Source organism: Meriones unguiculatus, chromosome 8 (genome assembly GCF_030254825.1).
Source record: "Meriones unguiculatus strain TT.TT164.6M chromosome 8, Bangor_MerUng_6.1, whole genome shotgun sequence".
Taxonomy (NCBI): Eukaryota; Metazoa; Chordata; class Mammalia; order Rodentia; family Muridae; genus Meriones; species Meriones unguiculatus.
Genome location: NC_083356.1, coordinates 42,163,561 through 42,180,605, shown reverse-complemented (window position 1 = coordinate 42,180,605; position 17,045 = coordinate 42,163,561). Strand labels below are relative to the sequence as shown.

At 43.0% G+C, this 17,045-nt stretch overlaps 1 protein-coding gene across 1 annotated transcript in view; it reads left to right on the top strand.

Annotated features, from left to right (window-relative positions):
* The first annotated feature begins 10,589 nt into the window (after positions 1-10,589).
* Fam91a1 (family with sequence similarity 91 member A1) overlaps positions 10,590-17,045 on the top strand; it is a 41,259-nt gene continuing 34,803 nt past the window's right edge. The window contains exons 1-2 of the mRNA XM_021643728.2: positions 10,590-10,906; positions 15,790-15,874. Of these exons, the coding sequence (XP_021499403.1) occupies positions 10,835-10,906; positions 15,790-15,874 (157 nt within the window). The 5' untranslated portion in view covers positions 10,590-10,834. The remainder of the gene's footprint in view (positions 10,907-15,789; positions 15,875-17,045) is intronic.

Sequence of the window (17,045 nt, the reverse complement as noted above, 5' to 3'; positions counted from 1 at the left end):
TCTCCAGTCCTCACATTGGTCTGGCTAGAGCTTCAATCAGCTTCAACCAGAGTCATCTTCCAGGCCACCTGAAGTGTTTAATGGTATATACTTAAGGTACATACCAGTATGTTTTGATGTACATAAGCACTGGGAGACCATTACTGCAGTAAAAAGTGAACACATCCATCATCTCAGATAACAACACATTTGGGCATGGCTAGAGCTCCTAAAATTGACTCCTAGTAAGTTTGCCAGACGACAATAAAATAGTGTTTCCTCTGATTCTCAAGTTAAACATCGATTAGATCTCTAGGTTTATTCATTCTACAAAACTACAACTTTGTAACCTCTGACCTACATCACTCATCTCTCCATCTCTTGGATTTAACAGCTAAGGTTCTATTCTCTGTTTCTTTTTATTTGTTTTTGTTTTTTGTTTTTGTTTTTTTTTTTTTTAATTCTGTAAGCATGTGTACATGAGCTTGGATGTTTAGAGCCCGTATAAAAGCTGGATGTGTCAATGTGTGCCTGTAGCTCCAGCATTGGGGGTGAGACGGAAACAGGCAGATCCCTATAGCTCATGGCCAGTCAGTGCAGGCAAATTGGGGATCTCCAGGTTAGGCAATTTATGCTGGAATCAGGGAATGTAGCTGCTTCTTGGAAAGCTAGCAAAAGAGGGAGTCTTGAAATCTGGCTACTGTCACATGTCTGCTCTATCTTCTTTCTCAAACAAGCTTTCCAGTGAGAAGGGGTGAGAGAGGAGACAGTTGAAGACCAGAGTTTGGGCTGGGTTGGTGGTTCAGTCAGTAAAGTGTTTGCTTTGTAGCCATGGTCACCTAAGTTTGATCCTCCTGATCCCTGGCTTCACAAAGTTTGCGTGAAAAGTTGGGCATGGTGGTGTGTGCTTTAAAGCTTAGTGCAGGAGAGGGTCCGGGTGGGGCTCACTGACAAGCCAGCCTAGCCTACTTGGTGAGTTCCAAGGGCCAGCAAGACAGTCTGTCTTCATTGCTACAGTGAAGGGTTACAGAGATGGTTCAACTGTTAATAGCACTTAATGCTCTTGCAGAGAACTTGGATTTGGTTCCCAGCTCCAAGCTAGAGTCCATTCTAACTACTTTATATGCATCTGTTTAAATGTCCCACCAAGCTTTTGAGATACATGCTGGCCTTGCCCCCATTTTGCATATGAGGAACCTGAGGCCTAGTGTTGAATGCCTCCTGCCTTAGCTAAATACTCAAATGAGGTCATGGATTGAAGCCAGAACTCTCTGACCACCACACAATGGGCAGACACTGCTTCCTATGAGAAGACTGACCTGATGTCTTCAGGACTGATTTGAGATCAGGATCAATGTTTGGTGTCCTCATTTTCATGCCAATTACCATGGCTTTATTGTGTAGAGTAGAGTTCTTACTTGGCACTATTGACAGCTGGGACCAGAAAATTCATTGGAGAGCTGTCTTGTGAGTTGCAGCTCAGTATCCACTAGATAACAATATCATCTTTTCTGTTTTTGTTTTTGTTTTCGTTTTGAGATAGTATCTCATGTAGTTCAGGCTGAATTTAAATTTACTGTGTAGCCAGGGATGACCTTGAATTTCTGATCCTGCTTCCTCTGCCTCCCAAGTGCTGAGGATATAGCTGTGTGCTATCAAGACAGGCATACTTTCTCTGTTTCAACAACAGAAAATATCTTCAGACACTGAAAAATGTGCACTGGGAACAGAACTGCCACCTGAGAAGAAATACTCTTGTGGAGAATGCCGTGGTCTCTTAGGATCCCATTAATAACTGTCACTGTGATGAAGTGACATGATCAACCAGCTCAGGTATGTTTTCTTGGGTATGCTCCCACAATATCGTGTCATTATTTGCTCATAGTAGGTGTGTCTCATTTCTCATATCAGTGATAAATAGACCGTACCAGCTTGTACCAGCTACTAGGTTTTCATGCAATATGCAGTAAATCTTTAACTTTGTGGCTTACTTATAAACTGAACAGCCAGCTTCTTACTGTGGCCACACCAGAAGCAAGCATATTTGGCATTAGCAGCTTGGCAACTTAAAACTTGGAAAGTGTCATCAACTGCTGCAAATATTTAAGGCAGTAGGTTTCTTTCTTCACTTGGTGTGAGCATGCTAGTTTTATTGCTGTTGTTGCTGTTAGCTCCATGTAAATGCAGGATGGGTTGTAAACTTGGTCCATTCTGTCTAGTTGAATATGTCCATACATCTTTAAAGGAAAGCCGAATCAGTGTTTGTGTGTGTGTGTGTGTGTATGTGTGTGTGTGTGTGTACATACAGTTGAATTGCTAAAGGAAAGACTTAGCCAATCTTGGCAGTATGCTTATAATTCCTAAACTTGAGAGATGGGGACAGAAGGATCAGTAGTTCAAGGCTAGCCTGGGCTATGTGAGACTCTGTCAAAAATAAATAACAATTTATCTCTTAGGTGGGCTTCTGTTCCTACAAACTCTGTTGAGTCTAGCAGCAGCATTGATCTTTCTGCTTATTTGTTTGTTTGTTTTCTTGACACAGCATCTCATTATGTAACCCAAGCTTGTTCAAACCCAAAATCTGTCTGGCTCAGCCTCTTGAGCTTTGTAATTATAGGCATGTACCACCACACTTGGTTATTAAAAACAAACAAACAAACAAACAAACAAAAAACATACACCTTTTTATTTTCATGTACTATTGCCATTCGTGATAACTCTCATATAATTCTTTGGCAGCAAAAGCCCTTTTATAGGTGCTTCTGATCTATCCCAGCATTAATGTTCAGCAAAAAAGCCACCTTTTCCATGAGTCTTTAATGAGAAGATTTATTTCCTTGCTTTAGCACCTTGTACCCACTCTGACATTATACTTTACAGCCTATTAAATCCTGTACCTGGATTCTCGACTCTACTCGCTCTGTACCCCACTTAAATGCTTAACATAGTCCTTGACACATTGAAACTACTCGGTCCTCATTTGCTGGAAAACTACCTCTATTCACTAAGTTGACTTTTTTTTAGCTGAATTTCATTTCTAGACTCAGGACTCAGAATTTGCCAGCAGAGAAGAATCAGCTGTAATACTCTTTCTCTTGCTGGCCCGTGAGGCTTGGGGTTAATGTAGAGTCTGATGTGGAGCTTTTTTGATTTAGAAATTTGAAGTCCTCTCACATAGAAGTCACACATGGGTTCCCCTGAGTTATTACTCCTTCTATGTTTCCATGGAAACCTTCCTTGTTGAGCCCTCCCAGGTCCTGATATCCGTGAGGTCTTGACCTATGATACTGATGTCTCAGAACACAGATGGTGAAGGACTGTCACTTCAGTTCAGTCTCACCCCTTATCTCCCATGCAGAAAATAGGTCTTAGTTAAGATTGAACCAGGACATCACTTGGGGTTTGATGATGGCCAGACATGACTGTTTCCACACACAAGAAAATCTGCTGTTGCATTTTCTGGGGCGGACACAATTTTCCTTGTGCCCTTACTTCATAGGTAAAAGGGGTGTGTGGACATGAGTGTGTGTGTGTTTGTATGTGTGTGATTCAGTTCTACTACCTGAAGACTGGAGTTGGCCTCTGTTAATATGCTGTCATCTCTTTGGGCAGTGACTTCTGCTGGGAAGTTTTGGGATGCCCTGAAGACTTCGTGTTCTTCCCTGCTTCCTCTCAAGGTCTGGCATGTTTGCTAAGTGAATTCTGAAAGCCCCCTGTTAGCCAAGCCCAGTTTTCAACATGACTAACTGGCTGAAACTCAAAAACCCTATTCCATATTCCAATGCTGAACCTTGGATTTCTTTATAACAATTTGTATTTTCTCAAAGGCCATATAGGAATGTTTGGACTTTTAATTTTTAAGTGATTTTTGCTTCCCTGAGCACATTTTTAAAACCAGGTGGTTTTCTACATTGAAGTAATGCTGAAAAAGAAAAGTATAAAAATTGATGTGTACTATGGTTGTATAGTTGCATACATGATGTAGTCATCAGTTAAACCTACAGGAAAGAGAATCTCACATTTCTGAGAAGCAAGAGAAGCAGCCACTGACATTTTCCCAGAATTGGTTTCAACCATAGCCAATCATGTTTCCTATCTGTCACTCACATCTTGTTTGTAGAGAACCAACCATCCTGCTTTTCTTGGACTTGATCTCTGATCACAGCTCACACTAGTAGACAAGCTTGTATTTCTTGTTCAACAGTGGAGAGTTACTTGTGTAATTCAAAAGAGTAAACTTTGAATGACAAAATGTAGAAGGAAACAGAAAATTATTTCAGTAAAGCCCTAAGCCACTGTGACAGAATATCCAAATAAGCTAAAAAGACCGAAGCACAAATTCAGGTAGTTTCCATATTGGCTCAGAAGTGTTTTTTTTTTTTTTTTCAACTTATGAATCTCCTGGTTGTCAGATGGAAAAAATATTTCCTTGGTCTTCATAAGGTGCATAAGGTGTTGAATGCTATTCATTTCTTATGCTAGGATGCCCAGATTGGGTAGACTGTCTTGCATATGCAAATGAAGTATTACACTTGCTCAAGCATATTATTTTTTATTATTATATATTATTATTATTATATCTGATCAACAGAACCATTGATTTAGAGAATTAGAATTGGATATTATTAATCTTTGTCAAATCTCATTTTATACATTCATGTACCAAATGCTTATTGAACACCTGAGACTTAAAGACGGTTTCAAGGGGTTGCCAACCCTTCCTACGCAAGCTGTTACTGCAGATACTTTGTAAACAGGCAGCACCTGGTTGCCGACCCCAGGGATTCTGACATGTTTCCTCTGGCTCGAAGTCTGATTGATCTGGTGTGAGGTCTGAACACCGGCATTTAAAAACAAAACAAACATCTCAAATGCTTCCAGTGTTACTAGGCCTACCTCCATTTAAAAATAGAATTAATGCTTTAAAGTTCTGTGTTTTATTCCCCTCAATATTGTGTGCATATTTAAATTAGTTAACTTGTTGGAGGAACAGAGACAGATTAGAAGAACTTTCCAGCGACTCCTTCACTGTCATGGTTTTCAACATTTTATCTCTTTAGTCTCCATTTTTCCAAGCAGGTATGATGGCTCCCGTCCATAACCTCAGCACTTGAGAGACTGAGGCAAGAGGATTGCTGCAGGTTCAAAGCCAACCCTGGATCCCAGAACCAAAACAAAATTAAAACAAAGAAGCAAAAGCATCACAGAACATTCATTCATTCATCCATTCATTCTCAATGTGAGTTTATTTCTCATGATAGGTACTGTGAAAATATGGTCAGCTAAGAATAACTTAGGCTTTATTGTTGGCTGGCTTGTCCTGTGGATCGAAGCTACTTTAAGATATGAATGGGGACCTTGAGATGGGCCTGACTTCAGCTGGATCACTGCCCAGTGAACCAAAGTGACATGTTTTTGAAAGAGCAATCAACAGTATTTGGTGCTATTGACCACTGAATGAATTAGGACTGCCAGGGCCTTGAGAACAAGTTAGATAAAAGGCCACAGGCAGCAGTGAGAAGCTGAAGGTTTTAAATGTAGAACTGTTGTATGCGATCAGCCCCTGGTGGCCGCCTTCACCACTGCACTTGTTCAGCTTTCAGGTGGAGGCCGTTTGGTTTGACTGTTCAGATGGTGAATGTCTGGGATTCACACTGGCTCCGGATGGTAGAGACAGACTGTTCCTTGTTTATATGCAGATGCGGAGCGCTGGCTTTTGAAAAGGCTGGTGGTGAAGCACCTTTCCACTTCTCTCCAAGATAAGTTGCATGTCTTCACTTGTTTGCCATCATTTGCAAAAGAGGTAGCCCAGAAACTCCTTTGCTTTTTCCTTTTGAGACAGGGTTTCCTTGTTAGCTCAGGCTAGCCTTGAGCTCACTATGTAGCAAGAACTATCCTAGAATTTTCAGCGATCCTTCCTGTTGAGTGAAGAAATTACTGATGATTGAGATTGAGTGAAGGAATTCCTGATGTGAACCACAATGCTCCCACTATTCACAGAAACTCCATAATGCAAAGGGAAATGTCCTATGTTACTCCTCTCCTCCTGCCCTCTCCGATGTTGCATTTGGTTTCTTTAGAATTCCATTTGGGGCCTGTTTTCTATGTAGAGAAATGGGGATGAGCATCACAGAGATGGGTATTCTGTACCCCAAACCCCCAAAGGGAGTGAATGGTGGTATGAGTAAAGGGAGTTGACACCGTGGTAATATTTCCAAGAGAGGATGGCTGGCACACAGGAGAGGGTGGCTGGCTGCGATGCTCTATCTAGCCGCTGTTTTCTGCTCTTTTGATGCGCAGAAGCACTTCTCCATTTCAGCAAGGTGCTGATGCTTTCCACCATGAGCAACCACCACAGCAGAGGGTAGTAGGAAGTGGTGGTGGTGATGGGGAGGTGCTGGCCCGTGTGTCTTAGAAAGGCCGTCTGTGACCAGCTCCGCCGGCTGGAGTGGGAAGTGCTTAGACTTTCCAAAAATTCAAACAAGTCCTCTAATCTTGATTTCCATGAGAATTCTGCTCCATGTGTCCATCCGTTCAGTGTTTTTTGAGTGCCTACTATGAGCTAATGTAAGCTTAGACAAGTGGTAAAGCTCCCGACTTTGGGAAGCTTCTGTTGTAATATGATTTATAAGCTGGGTGCGGCGGTGCACACCTGTAATTCCAGCACTCTGGGAGGCAGAGGCAAGTGGATCGCTGTGAGTTCAAGGCCAGCCTGATCTTCAGAGTTAGTCCAGGACAGCCTGGACTACACAGAAAAACCCTGTCTTGGAAAAAAAAAAAAAAAAGATGATTTATAACAATGAAATCACTAACTACATTAGATGGCATTATGTGCCAGCTCCCTTCTATGGAGAAAAATAATGCAGTGTGTTGGGTGGCAGAGGGCTGGAGATGTGTCACAGTTTGAACAAGATGGCCAGGCAAGGCTTGACAACATAATATTTGTGAGTGTGGCTTCACTTTGTTCACTCAGTGCATCGGTACTATGCTCGAAACCTAGTTCAGGGTGCTGAAGAGAGACTGGGGAATGAGACAAAATCCTTCCTTCTAGAGAAAGATAGACAACAGATGGACCACAAACGCTAGCCCGTGATTCCTTGCAATGAAGAACACAAACTAGAGAGGTGACTAAGCCAGCAGAGTATTGAGGAAGGCCACTCTAGTGACACAAAGCCTCCTCCTCCAAGATGGGAAAGGGGACAGAGCAATTAGCCAGGACAAAAGCCTAGGGGTATATCAACCAAATCCAAATGTGTGAGGTGATGAACTAGTCCTTGGAACAGAGCCAAGCACATCTGAAATGAATCCCTGGCCAAGGGCGGGCTCAGAGTAAGCGTGGAATTTAAAGTGTGTGCAGTGGCTTCCTTCTTTTTGTCTTAGAAACTATTTCCTGAGTCCATTTAATCTGAGCATTTCTTCTTTCAAGTTACTCTATGAAAATGATATGGTAATTCATTCTTCCTCACATATTAATGCTAAGAGGATTATTCCTCCAAAAGATATTTGCATTTGGAACTGGAGAACTGTAATTATGTAATTTTATACATCATTTGTTTGGATATGGGAGTATTTTGTTGGGTGAGTAATGTCCTATTGCTCTTGTGACAAATCCCCATGTTATAAGCTTGAAATTAAGAATTTACTTTCTTGGGGGGGGGGGTGCAGCCTTACCAGGCCACAGAGGAAGACAATGCAGCCACTCCTGATAAGACTAGGATTAGATGGAAGGGACCTCCCCTATCAGTGGACTGGGGGAGGGGCATGGATGGAGAAGAGGGAGGGTGGTACTGGGAGGAGATGAGGGAGGGGGATACAGTTGGGCTACAAAGTGAATAAACTGTAATTAATAATAAATAAATTTAAGAAAGAATTTATTTTCTTAAAGGATATCAGAAATTCAAATGTCTTGGTAGGAGTTTTTTGTTGTTGTTGTTTTGTTTTGTTTTGTTTTTTCCCCGAGGTTTAGGGAAGAATCCATTTCCCTTTTGCTTTCCACAGCCTTGGCTGTGATCCCAAATCAGACTTCCACTCCTTTCATCCATCCGTCTGCCCGTCTGCTTCCGTAACTAAGGGCCCCACCATTACCCTATGCCCATTTAGATAGCCCAAGATAATTTCCCTGTCTCAAGTGTATCTTAATCACATTTCCAAGAAGGAAGCACTTCTAAGTTTGGGTGTGGACACCGTTGAGAGCCATTATTCTTTCTGCCATAGGGCATGTTGGTCTGGGCTCTCTGAGCAGGGTGATCCAACAGCTCCTCATTAAAAGTTGCTGTTCCTTATTATCTCTATTGAAATTTTGGGAATAAAATAGTTTGGTAGTCTTTCTAAAGAATAGATTGCCAGGCCAGATACAATGTCACATGCCTGTAATCCTAGTACAGGGGAGGTAAAGGCAGGAGGATCAGAAGTTCAGTGACATCCTTAGCTATATAGTGAGTTCAAGGCCAGCCTGAGCTACAGTGAGATCATCATTACTTTTTAAAAACATGCTCAGGTTGCCAGTGGGGTGATTTTTCTTAATCTGATCTAGTGTAGCTGGCTGTGAAGGAAGCTTATGGCACTTGCATGTCTGAACCTACTGTTTACCCTGAAGGTGTCTGGATGGTGGCTTGTGGGATGGGTCTGGCAACAAAGCTCTGTAGTTTCTGATCTCTCTGGAATTTGAAAGGCAGAGGCCCAATCAAGAATTTAAAAGAACAGGTATTACTATTTTCCAAAATTGTCCAAAACACCAAAGCTGCTCATGGAACCCAATTAACAGTTGTTTTCTCCTTCCTGATGCCTAGGGAGCTGTCTTGTTCCTGGAGTTTCCACACAGCAGGCACTGAATGAACCTCAGGGGTTAGTTGATATGAATGATCAGAATTGCTTTGTTTCCTTGTCACCTGGAGAGAAATGGGGGCAGCATCTTGTATTTTTACAAATTGACCAGTTACTGATTCCCGCTCTAAAGAAACTGCTATTTTTTTCTTTTTCCTGTCCACACAGCTTTGCTCTAATGTTATTTCTCCTTCGAATATCTGCTTTTGGGGGCTACAAACTGAGTCTTTATAAGTCACCATGGTAAGATTTTCAAAGGTCTGGACATGCAAGCATCCACTGACCATTACTAGCTTCTGCTGAGTCTGAGTTAGAATTAATACTATTTGAAATACAAAAAGTTGAATTTAATAGGGTCATTCTAGCTTAACTGTTCTCAGCAGCTGAAATAAAGATTTGTAGGGATTTAAAAATGAATAAACTTTCCTAAACTGGAAAGTTTAGTAAGGGGTAGAACACTTCTGTGAATGTTGTCCCTGAGGAATTCAAAAGGTGTTTATATTAAGCAGCCTTGGGCTGGGCCTGAGAGATGGCTCAGCAGCTAAAATCACTTGCTGCTTTTGCAGAGGACTTTGGTTTAGTTCCCAGCACCCAGGTGTCTGGAATGCAATTCGGGGGACCAGGTACCTGAGGTCCTCTTCTGACCTTTGAAGGCACAAGGCACACGGGTGGTGCACACACATACAGGCAGACAAAACACTCATATACATAAAATAACAAATATTAAAAAATCTGTCATACTGAGCAATCTTGTGAACTAGTCATGTGACCCCGTCAACCTCACTTTATTCTTCTAATAGGGCTAGTAGCTGCGGCAATCTTTCACAGAATGGCGAAAGATGACAATGTATCGCAAGGCAAGTGGTTGATACATAGTAGGCAGATTGTACTTTTGAAGACTTCCCCATTGTTGCAGTTCAGGAACGGATCTTAGCTTTGTTGAGGGCCTCAACAGGATACAAAGCTACAATAGGATAACCAGATCAACACACCTATGCCAGAGCCGCGACTACCACAACAGTTTCAATTAATTAGATATGACGGGTATGCCTCAGACTTGCCAGTTGTTGAGGTATGGATTAAGCGTCTCAAATGTTTTCAGTTCGTTATCTGTAGTGTATAACGAGACATGACTTAAAAACATTGCTTTAAGATGAAAAATAGGCAAAGAAACACTGAACTTGTGTCTTACTGTTGCCAGTCATCAATGAGTTTGCTTGGGAAATATAATATACTCTGGAAGAAATCGTTCCCAAAGACCTCAGGAGGGCTGGAGGGATACCACGCGAGTTCCGCCTTTAAAAAGCAAGCGACCAAAGCCAGTTAAAACATCTGTTCCTCAGATCCCCACATTTTAAGAATTTGGATCTTGGAAGGAGTCCAACGTTCTCCATCCCCAGGATACAGTCAGTGTTTGGAAGGGATGACGACACTAGCGACTCCAGCCCAATGCGTGGGGGCACCGCCACACTCCGTGTTCTCAGAGACCCTGTCCTCCTCGGCCGGGTGGCGGGAGTGGTTCTCGCGTTAGCAGCACCTTTGCTCACACAAACGACCTCAGGGCCTTTAGCGGCCCGTCCAGAGCCACTGGGGTCACCCATTGGGGAAACTGAGTCACACAAGCTCCGCAGCGCAGAGCAGGGTAACTCCGTTCTCCTCGGGCGCAGGCGCAGCTGGCCGGGCGCCGGGGGTCTCCGGGCTCCGCCTTCCTCGCACGGCTCAACCACGTGCGGGGGGCGAAGCTCCACCCCCAACTCCTTGCCAGCGGGCGGAAGTGACGTCGGGGCAGAGCCATTTCCGGCAGGCCGAAACTAGGAAGAAACTTGGAGCTGCTGAGGCACGGGTCGTAGCCGCCGCCACCGTGCCCCGTGGCCCGCGTCGCGCGGGGCTGTGGAGGCCTGGCCATGGGGCGGCGCCGGACTCGCGCGGCCTAAGGCGTACGGCCTCCCGCGGGCTCCGCTGAGGGGCCGGGCGCGAGCGGGCGGGAGGCGGCGTGGGACCCGCGGCCACCGCCGACCTGGGCTCCGGCACCATGAACATCGACGTTGAGTTCCACATCCGGCACAACTACCCTTGGAGCAAGTTGCCAGCCAACGTGAGACAGGTACGGCGCTGCCCCGCCCGCCTGTCGCCTGACAGCCCGGGGCTCGGGAGAACTGGGCCGCGGCGTGCGCCGGCCCCAAAGGCGGCTGGGATGGTGTCCCCCGGACTCGCCTGTACCTCGGCCCGCAAACTCTCTAAGCCAGGCGCCTGCGCTCCTGGGTTCTAAAATAAAGGGTGATGGGAGAAGGATGAGAGCAGTGCATACAGTACAGAGCGACAGTTCATACGTCCCTCCTCTGTACTGTATGGGGGAGTTAGGTTGCCCGTTCAGAGTTGGATGTTAACTGAAAGCATTTATAGTTGACCCTGGAAGACCAGTAAAAGTTAATAAGGAACAAAGACCCTCCTCCCCCAGTGAGAGGGAAGGACGAGTCTGCGGAGTAGGGAACCATCACCGAAGGGCGGAGATAGGTTTAGCTGCATTTGAAAGCGTTTGCTTCCGAAGGTGTGAGGGTTGGTAGCTGCTGAGGCTGGCAGGGTAGTCCTTCACACAGGATGGGTTCACAAGGCCTGTGTCAGCAGGAGCATGACCTGAGGTGGTGGTTTTCCTCTTTTTTAATCTAATGCTTACGCTGAATGGCAGTCTTACTAATTTGTTTAGCATGTTTATTGAGCACACTACTAGATGTTATGCCCGCCTTTGGGTGCATATAGTTTGCAGCAGTCAGACACAGATCCTGCCTCCAGAGTGTATGTTTTAGTAAAGACAGAGTAAATGAACTGATGGATGAGTACAGAACACGACAGGTGGTTTGAAGGCTTAAGAAGGTAGTGATACATATGCTACAGATGTGTGTGCCACTGTTTCCAGGGCGCTGTTTCTCTTTCCGTCCCATTGATTTCTGTTTTCTCGTGGTGATGGGCAGCAGGTCTACTTTTGGAATGTATGGAATGGTGGTGGTAACGGTTTTATGACAATTGTAGTTTACTTTGAGTCTTAGTTCTAGGGAATGAGTTGCGGGTCTGGTAAGCATCACATGACAAAATGCTTTAAAGACACCAGAACCCTAGGTAAAGCAAGGTGTGTATCAGGGACAAAGGTCTTTAGAATGTCAAGTCTGCAACTTGAAAAACCAAAACATAACCTTTGGGAATAAGATTCTCTTAAGTTTGAATGAGGGTTTTGGCAGTCAATTTTGTTTTTTAGACAAATATGTTCTTGAGATACATTTGAAGACAACTAGAACAAACAGTCCTTTATTTCCTTTTTAAAATAGATTATACCCAACTTAAATAATTGATTCTAATTAGTACTGGCAAAAGCCTCTTCAAACTTAATTGTGATTATTAAATATAATTACAGGACAGTGCTAAAACATAAGTCCAAATATAAACTGACTCGTTTTTGTGTGTGAGGTCACTGAAAGTACCAGTTGCTTTCAGTTAGGGTAAGTGTGGCCTGTGTTTGTACACATTTGTTTCTGCAGACCATCTTCCGCCTTGTCATGGCTTCCTGAAGTTAAGTCCACTGTAATGATATCAACTTTCTGTCTGGTGTCTAACCTCAGCTTAGGACCTCATCCTCTCTTCACCCTACCCCGGACTGAGGCGTGTAAGGCAAGCCTGGTCCTCTCACTGTTGCTTTCTATTATAGCTTCTTTTTGACTGTCAGGCATTTCTTGGAGGCCTCCTAGCCCCCCTAGGAGTTACCCTGAGCCCTGTTGACACTGTACTGTTATTTCTTAGCCATCACAGCCGTCACCTCACTATGGTGCATTTTCTGGTTAGAGTCTTTCTTATGTTTTGCACCCTAATCATCTGTGTACGTAATTGGTTTTTAGTAGCTATTTGTCAGATGTAATGAGGCATCAGTTTGAGATGACTCCTAAAAGGTTATAAAAATCTCAGTTGTATTAAAAATGGTGATTTTTTTTTTTTTGGTATGAAAGAATGTTTTCAGGATTTTTCTGTAGTTTACTAATTTCAGGCATTCATTGTTTGATACAATGTGTAGGAAGAATGTGTCTTTTGGTATCAAATGCTAAGTATGTTGATGTGATGATTTCCAGTAAGTTTTGGTGGGCTTAATTTGGAAATGACTCATTTCCCAGTTCTGAAAAGCTGGAGGAAGGAGACTTGGATTAAAAAAAAAAAAAATCTTACAAGTTAGTGGATGAGATGAGGAAAAAACTTGTTTTGTTCTGTGGGTCACACCAGACTGTAGAAGCACAGTAGATGGGGACTGAGCATGTGCAGAGCCTTGGGTTCCCTCCTCAGCCTTGGGAAAAAAATGTCAGGTCAGTGTTTTCAGGATTTCTCTGTAGTTTGCTAATATCAGACATTCATTGTTTTACACAATGTGTAATTCTAAAGTGAAATTCTATGATGGGTCAATTTTTTTGTTTGGTTTTGTTTTTGTTTTTTCGAGACAGGGTTTCTCTGTGTAGCCTTGGCTGTTCTGGACTCACTTTGTAGACCAAGCTGGCCTTGAACTCACAGATTTGCCTGCCTCTGCCTCCCATTGTGCTGTGATTACAGGTGTGCACCACCAAGCCCTGCTGATGGATCAGTTTTTATATCTATCTGTCTGTCTGTCTGTCTGTCTATCTATCTATTTGTAGAGGAGTACCTGTTAGGGTGTCTACATTGAGGTTTGTGGGAGCCTTGGTGCTAGGAAGTGTGCTTTTATGGTTATCTGCTGCACAGGGACTGCTCTGTAAGCAAGCCTTCATTCCCACCTGACCGCTTAATCTGCTGTAGTTCCTTCCTGTTCCATGAAGCCCAGCATCACCCACCAAGCCTTCCCATGTGCAGCCCATTCTGTCTTACTGAAGGGGCTGTTTTCCCTGTTCTGTTATCTGGGTCTGTAGTGGTAACAGTGGTTTAAATGATGGGGGATTTGGAGAAGGGCAGAGTGTCAAAGAGTTGCTGAACAGATATTTGACTTTATGTATTTCTTGAGGGAAGAATAAAACATTCACTGTGGTTTTAGGGATTGGCGTGCATACCATATTCCGACTGCTGGGCCAATCAAGATGTTCACACCTAGTCCTAGGGCTCCAGTGGTGTTAAGTTCAGTCTTCAGGGTCACGTGCAGATAAGTAATGTCAATTTAAAAGACTTACTTTGACCAGAAGACCAAAGCCTCAAGTTTGGAACTTGCGGTGATTGTACAGGATGGGATGCTTGTGTGTAACGCGTGTGGTGTTTCCTGAAAGAGAAACCTTGCAGCAGAGCTACAGGATCCTTGACAGGTGGCTTGGCCTTCTGAAGCACGCAGTAATCTTTGGTACTTGGCCATGGCCTTGCTGCTGTGTAAGGTTGTTGGGGTCGCATCTCCACAGTGCACGTTCCTCCAGAGCGTGGGATGTTACAGGTGGAAATAGCTCATGCACACCCGTGCTGGCTGAGCGTGGGCGTTGCTCCAGCTTTGGTGAATCTAATCTAATGAGACTTCAGTTTCCACGTCACAGCCCTGCAGTATGTCCAATTATGGGATAGGTATTTAGTTAGGGGCTTCATTTATCTGATTGTAAAACATAGATGTTTGGTTTTGGCTTTTAAAAACTTGTAAAAATTAAAACGAACTGAATCCTCTAATCATCTTCTCATTAAAGATGTCTAGTTTAACCTTATAGTGTGCCAGAAAAAAAATTATACCTAGTAATTAGAAATGAGAGAGCATTTAGATACTAAATTAACTTTATGGTTACACATGAATATCATGTTGGCTGTGATCAAGCATGTTTATTCTTTGCTTTCATAGTGCCAATTTTGAAACTATGTGCATGCACAGCTAGAAAGTATTTTGTTTATTATGTACAATTCTGTATTTCTGTAGGGTGTACATTTCTGATCCAGTTACCGCTGACTGAAAATATTGCAAAAAAGCGTTTATCCTGATGTATACCAACTTATTTCTTACCATTATTCTGTAGGTGATACAGTCTACAGTTTGTTAGTAGACGTTAGAAGTGATCTTAAGATGGTTGAAAATATGCAGGGAAATGTAGGGTGTGTGCAGATTACACGACATGTGATGCTGTTTTATGTAAGGGTTTTGGCATCCTGAGGGTCATGGTCCCAGTGCTGCATGGAGCTTGTGGATGGTGGTGTGCATGAACACAAAACTGTCCAAATGTAAGGGAAGGGCATTTTATGAAAGCAGCCCTAGCACACCTGAAATGTCTGTTCTGTAGAAATCCGAATCTCTGGTAATCACAGCTCAGTCCAGAATGACTGGGTTGTCAGTCTGTCTTTCCTTAGTTGTATTCTTAAATTTACATAAGGGTGGTTGTGAGAAGCCACCTACCACCCACCCACCCTCTCACCCACCCACTCATCCATCCATCCACTTACCCTCCTACCTACTCAGCCACTCACTTATCCACTCACCCATCTACCCACTCATCCACTTACCCATCCATCTACTCACCCATCCTCCCACCTATCTGCCCATTCACCTATCCGCCTATCTACCCACCTGTCCACCCATCCATCCACCCACTTATCCAGCCACCCACCCACCTGTCCTTCCACCTATCTGCCCATTTATCTGTTCACCCATTTACCCACCTATCCATCCAGCCACCTACCCATTCATCCATCCATCTATCCATGCCATTTAAATCTGAGATATCCTGAAAGGAAATCTTTGTTAACAGTCTTTTTAACAAGTAAAGTTATATTCTCATACTGCTTTTTTATTTTATTTAAATATTTTGAGAAATTTAAATCATTTAGAAAGGCGCATTACAAAGAAACATGTGGGATATGTGGGATCTTGTTTTAATATCACGGTAGTAAAGTTAACATAATAGAACTTAGGAAAACACTACCAGTTCAGTTCTGGGCATTAAGACATGCCAGGGTAAAATTAGGATCCCCCCCCCCCTTTTTTTTAAACCTGGAAACTGTGTAATAGCCATGTGTAATTTCTTTTAGAGTCTTGGAAACTCACAGAGAGAATATGAGAAACAGGTTGTTTTGTACAGTATCCGCAATCAATTGCGCTACAGAAATAACTTAGGTAAGTGGAGACATTTTTACACTGGGATGGAGATGACCACGCTGTCTTCATCTCTATAAGTCTCAGTTTTCATTGTAAACTGCATAGATCTGACTTTGAAATGCTTCATTCCATCTAATAGCAAGTCATATTGTAGATTTTTCTTTCTAGTTGTAATGAAAACTCTTTTATAGTGTGTTGTATATAAGTATTTTCCCTATAAAATCTTAAACTTAACTCAGTGCTCTCTTTACTCGAGTGAGAGAATGTGCCAGAGAAGGAAAAGGATACCAGTTCTTGATCATTTTCAGATTTAAGTTTTGTTTTATCACCATAAGTTTCTTGAGTTCTATAACTTTAATGAGGCTTCGGTTTTGGAGGCTTTTTTTGTTTGTTTTGTTTTTTTGTCTTTTTCTTCCCTCTTCCATTTAAAGTACTTATTTATTTTTTATCAAACTAGTTTGGTTATTTTCTGTCATAATAGTATGTGCTACTTTTATTTTAAGCATTAATACTACAGAGGGTTTCTGTACAGACATTTTCTGTTAAAGTCAGAAGGCCTCTTTCATTTGAAAAACAGTATTGTAGCAAGGAAGACAGTTCAGTTTGGTTAAGTGCTTACCATGTGGGGACCTGAGTTCAGTGTTCAATGCCTACATTAAACAGATGTGGTGACATGCTTCCAAGTTTTGCCCTGAGGAGGCAGAGACAGGCAGATCCTGTGGCTCCCTGGCCAGCTTGTCTAAGTGGTGAGCTCTAGGTCCCAGTGAGAAATCCTTCACTAGAGGGCCTGCAAGATAGATTAGCTCTTGGAATAAAGACAGTTGTTACTGAGCCTCACTATCTGAGTTCAATTTCTAGGACTTTCATGGTGGAAAGAGAGTATTGGCTCCCTCAAGTTAGCCTTTGACTGTGTATATGTATACACACAAGTATGTGAACTAAACATGAACAAGGTGAATACTGTTGAGGAATGATGCATGAGGCCAACCTCTGGCCTACACATAGACACACACACACAAATACACACACACTTTACATACATGAATGGACAGACAAGAAAGGGGGCCTGGTGGCATGGGCCTGTAATTTCAGTTACTTGCAACACTAACTTGGGAGAATTGCAAGTTCAAGGCTGCCTGGCCTATAGAGTGAATTCACAGCTAGTTTTGTTGCAGCTCAGTGGTAGACA